The sequence below is a fragment of the Prorops nasuta genome, unplaced genomic scaffold (assembly GCF_024137725.1).
Source record: "Prorops nasuta isolate Cenicafe-Biocafe unplaced genomic scaffold, Cenicafe_Pnas_1.2 PNAS00005, whole genome shotgun sequence".
Taxonomy (NCBI): Eukaryota; Metazoa; Arthropoda; class Insecta; order Hymenoptera; family Bethylidae; genus Prorops; species Prorops nasuta.
Window position 1 is genome coordinate 8,741,335 of NW_027116802.1, and position 4,783 is coordinate 8,746,117.

The window sequence follows — 4,783 nt, forward strand, 5'->3', positions numbered from 1 at the left end:
ATACTCCAAATATAACAGCTAAATTAAATATAGGCTTTCTTTCTTATGCTACATTAGTTTAATATTTTTTGGTAATTAAATTAGTTAGGGTTTGAGAGGGGGGAAGGATGATGCGATGGAATTAGGTAGACGTAGACGCCGGGATCGACGTGAATTCCCACACATCAACAGGTCCCAGGAGGGCTAGCCCCCCCTCCATGAGCTCTTGGCACCCGAGTATCCCACTCCGGAGTACGGTGCACGTCCCCCACTCCGCGGCAGAATGCATCGGCATGCGGTCTTCGAAATCGAAAACGTCAAACAGTTATCCTCAACACCCCAAGCGGGACGTCACCCGATGGTGGTGACCATCCCTTAGACCTGGAAACCATAGTTCTTAAACCACTTGGACTTGTGCATGGACTCGTGCTACAAAAGTGAATTACCAAAAACTGTGAGATTCCCCTAGAAGAATTGGATTTCAAGTGATTGCTAATTGTGTGCGTAAATGGTGGATTATTATAATTACAAAATGTCTGGAAGTGAGGAGGAATTTGAACCACATACTCAGTCAGGGATGTCCAAGGCTGAGCTCAGAAGGGTAATAGAGTATCTTATAAATTTTTCATCTTTTCTTCATTCCTCTATAACAATAAAATATATTACTACAAATTCTCTCAATTTTCTTTATAAAATTTACATTAATAGACTCGTGAAATTTCATACGTTTTTGGTTTTAAAATGTACGTTCTGTAAGTGAATTCTTTACTTTCAGAGTAATAAGCCAATTATGGAGAAACGCAGACGGGCTCGAATAAATCAATGCCTTGACGAGCTAAAAAGTCTAATCCTTGAAGCGATGAAGAAAGATGTAAGTTGATACTTTTCATTTCTTTGAAAAATTTGCTCATCGATTCGTGTATCCTGTACTTTAATAATTATAATGTTAAATATGATTGATGCAACGTTTGAGGATTAATGTCGATTATTAATTAGAGTAAAAATTATAAGTCGCATTTTTCTACATCTTTCCTAGCCTTGAAAACGTAAAATAGCTAGTGGCACTTCGAAAGATAACTACCTCAGCAAAGCGTCTGATAGCACAAGCATCACGATGGGGCATGCGTGAATTTGACCTTGTTTAATCCACGTGGCGCCGAAACGTGCCGCAGAAAAATGCAAACTAATAATAAATTCCCCGACGAAAAGACGTACAAATTTCAAAAGCATAATAATAAGGAAAAACCAAATATTCTTTAATTTAATATAAGTATTCCAAGTTTTCGAAATTTTCAAATTGAATTTTCCTATATCTATAATTTTATACTTTTTGATTTTAACAAGGGTCAAAATGATAACGAGAGATATTAATTGGTGAGGTGAATGTTTATATACTTTGTTCCGAAGTTTAATCGGTAATTCTTCGTGGGTACAAAAGATTCTATGTCGTGTAACACGATCCATTGAGATTGATTTCTCAGACGGGCACGGTATAACAAGGAGAGGCCCTCTCTCTCTCTCTCTCTGTCCATCCTCCTTCCTTACATCCCCCTCCATGCTCCATCTCTCTCTGTCTCTCCCAGTTCTGTTTTCTTCTTTCCAAATGACTTCCGCTACCTGCTCACCTCGGTGTCCGTCCATACGAAACGCCCCCCACGTTCGTGGGAACTTTCAAATAATTATTAAAAAGACGACGAGAGAGAGAAAAAAACATCTCATCGAGACCCTCCGCCTTTGTTGACCACATCGTCTTTAAGGATCCAGCATCACAAGGCTTTTACCTTTTTTGCCCCTGCAACAGGTGCCGGTATCTCGTTCCAACCAATAGAATCTCGTTTGAAAGAGTTTCCAAATCCGATCGATAGGCTGAGGTGTTCGAAGGGAGGAAGAGCTATTAATTGTTTGCCATCGCCATCGAGATCAACGTGTTTAATTGTCTCATGTAAACGGTGGTCTCTCCGGACGACTCCCACGCCTTCCTCGAATAGCCGTCCGCAAGTTTACCATAAAAATGCTAAGCTGACTCAAGAGTAAGGTCCAAGGGATATAGAGAGGACACAATGGGATCTGGATAGAGTAGCGATGCATCACTATTGAGTTATTTGTGGCTAAAGGGCTGGTGGGAATTTAAAGAATAAGAGAGACGGCTACTTTTCGGTCCTAGAATGCGAGAAATGGATCCCGAAGATCCCGAAAATCGAACGGGTTCCCACGATGAGGATTCGTCCCGCTATTCAAGGTCACTTGAAAAGGAATCGTCCCCGCGATTATGCGATTTGATCTCCATACATCTTGAGAGTAAGAGAGAGAGAAAATCTTGGGATTTAAATCGAGACGTGATTCTGTCCTTTAGGCCTTACAAGCTTTCGAATATCATTCTCGTTAATGGCGATACAACACAAGAAGCTGATAATGTTCACGTAGCAGCGTCGTAATTTAAAAGACGTCGATCCCTTTAATGTAAATCACGTGTCCTCGGGCTTCTAATGAAACGGGTCGCTCCAGCTACCGAAGCTGTGTGTGTTATTAGTGTAGCAGGCTGAGCTCAGTCAATTATTATACTATAAGCGTCGTAGAATTAACTTGGATTTATTTCTTGGATGATCAGTATTAATCTAGGAGCCACTGGCCATGCCTGTAGCGAAAATACTTGATCGCGTTTAAACTTCTAATGATTATTATCAGATGCGCAAGACTTCTATCGTTTGACAGTTTCTATTGACATTTTTAATTTTTTCAATCGGTAAACATGCTTTCCTCGCTTACCGACAGCAGTTAGCCATGTATACTTATCGGTACAGGATACAGGCAATTTATGGGTAAATGGATATAGTCGAGCAAAAGGGCCAGGAAATTTTATGGGATCTGTATTTTTCAGCCAACGAGACATTCGAAATTGGAGAAAGCAGATATTTTGGAGATGACGGTGAAGCATTTGCAGACGGTGCAGAGGCAGCAACTGAGCACTGCAGTGGCGACGGATCCCGCAGTTTTGACCAAGTTCCGCACGGGATTTTCCGAATGCGCAACGGAAGTTTCACGATACGTCAGTCATCTGGAAAACGTCGACCCGGTCGTAAAGCAACGATTGGTATCGCACTTGAACAATTGTGTGAGCAACCTGCAGCAAATGGCTCCCTTTTACAGCCATTACGTACCTTATATGCCGGAACGTTTGTATCCGGAAGTGAAGGTGGGCTTCCAGGGGGACTTTCAAAATGGAGACGAGAACAACAACGGTAGCGCCAGGATACAAATACCAAACGGAGTTCAATTAATCCCTAGCAGACTTCCAACCGGCGAGCTGGCTCTTCTGGTACCACAGTCGGCAGGAATTTCAGCCAATTTCCCATTTTTCCCGATGCCGGAGTCTTCCGGAAGAATGGGAAGGCCATCGGCTTTTACTTCCGTTCAGAGGCCCCAGAGTCCTCTGTTGAGTCCATCCTCCTCTACGTCCTCCTACGGGGAGGAGAGTCACAATTCCGAGTATCCTCAGGCATCCTCGCCAAACTCACGACGTCTCAAAGTAGGAGAAAACTATTGCTCCTCCTCAAAGAGTTTTTCCTCTTCTCCGGAAACTCAGAAACCGCACATCAGCTCGACGAGTGATCGGAGGTCTCCCCTGTTTGTCGAACCGAAACCTGAAACGTCCTCGGAATCGTCGGAAGTTAATAGCTCGATGAACGGTGCAGCGAGTTTGAGACAACCCTTGTCGGTAATAACCGACAAAGCTTATAATCGTGCCAGTTCTACGAGTAACAAGAGAGAGGGACTGAAGCGTCATCATTCTGATGGACTCTTAGCAATTTCCGAGAAAAAACCAAAGCTCGGTGAGTCGACCAGTTCGAATTCGTACAGAACCAAAGAAGATCATGCTGTGTCCGCTGAGGATCTGTCGGGGAGAAGAGCTAATAATTCAGCTGGTAGGCCAGCTGATCTGGCATTTCATCAAAATGATGCTGGACCTTCTGCCAATGGTGACATGTGGAGACCTTGGTGATCTATTGAACAAAACAACTAAGAAACGACACGTTCCTACTTCGAAATAATATAATAATAATATTAATAATGATAAAGATACTAATTATAACATTTTGGCATTTAAAATTATTAAGGTTTTGATTATCGTTTGAAAGTTTCTTCCATTATTTATCATTTATTTAGCTCTTCTTATTTATGGGCAAATAGGATAGAAAATTGTGCCAATTGGCATTTTCAGCTTTTTCCATTTTGGAGATTTATCAGCTTTAATATAATTGATCTACTTTAATAAGAATTATGTGAATATATTTGTAAATAAATATTTGTATTATTTAATGGTACCGACAGGACTTGATAAGAGTTTCGATTTGTCAACGATCGAAATTGTTCACCAAGATAGTATTACGAGTTTGTGATAAATATTATATAGCGTTATGAATCTACGATTAGAAAATGTTACTGTTTCAGCCTTATACCTTCTCATGTATCGTCAATGCATCAAATTAATAAATTTGCTGTGAACAAACATAACCGACTCTCTTTGTTTTGCATACTTAAAATTATTGGGAATATGGTATAAGCATTTGCAGTTTTTCAGTGCATAAAGAGGTTAGCACTTTCCGTTGTTTGAAAAAATCCCATTGGAGGCGCGTTATCCTTTTAAGAAGCATTAAATGTACCTCGCTTCATAAAGTGGAAGCTACTGTTTTTTTTTCTTAATAAAGGAGTAAAAAGGTGTAAAGAACGGGAATACCAACCACCTGTTACATGCTTTAGCTGCTATTCTTGTACTCATCGCCCTCTTTGGTTGAATGCACGCAAA

At 40.9% G+C, this 4,783-nt stretch overlaps 1 protein-coding gene across 1 annotated transcript; it reads left to right on the forward strand.

Annotated features, from left to right (window-relative positions):
* The first annotated feature begins 339 nt into the window (after window positions 1-339).
* On the forward strand, window positions 340-4,475 carry LOC136773425 (transcription factor HES-1-like). Its single transcript, XM_066727107.1, has 3 exons — window positions 340-580; window positions 755-850; window positions 2,858-4,475. The coding sequence occupies exons 1-3, from the start codon at window positions 488-490 to the stop codon at window positions 3,977-3,979; spliced, it is 1,311 nt and encodes a 436-aa protein (XP_066583204.1). The 5' UTR covers window positions 340-487; the 3' UTR covers window positions 3,980-4,475.
* The last annotated feature ends 308 nt before the right edge of the window (window positions 4,476-4,783 follow it).

What these genes read in the sequence shown, in the direction of transcription:
- LOC136773425 (XM_066727107.1), top strand. Translation starts at nt 488, where the DNA reads ATGGTGGATTATTATAATTACAAAATGTCTGGAAGTGAGGAGGAATTT. An exon ending in CCAAGGCTGAGCTCAGAAGG is followed by an intron (nt 581 to 754) that starts GTAATAGAGTAT and finishes CTTTACTTTCAG; the next exon opens with AGTAATAAGCCAATTATGGA. An exon ending in TTGAAGCGATGAAGAAAGAT is followed by an intron (nt 851 to 2,857) that starts GTAAGTTGATAC and finishes TGTATTTTTCAG; the next exon opens with CCAACGAGACATTCGAAATT.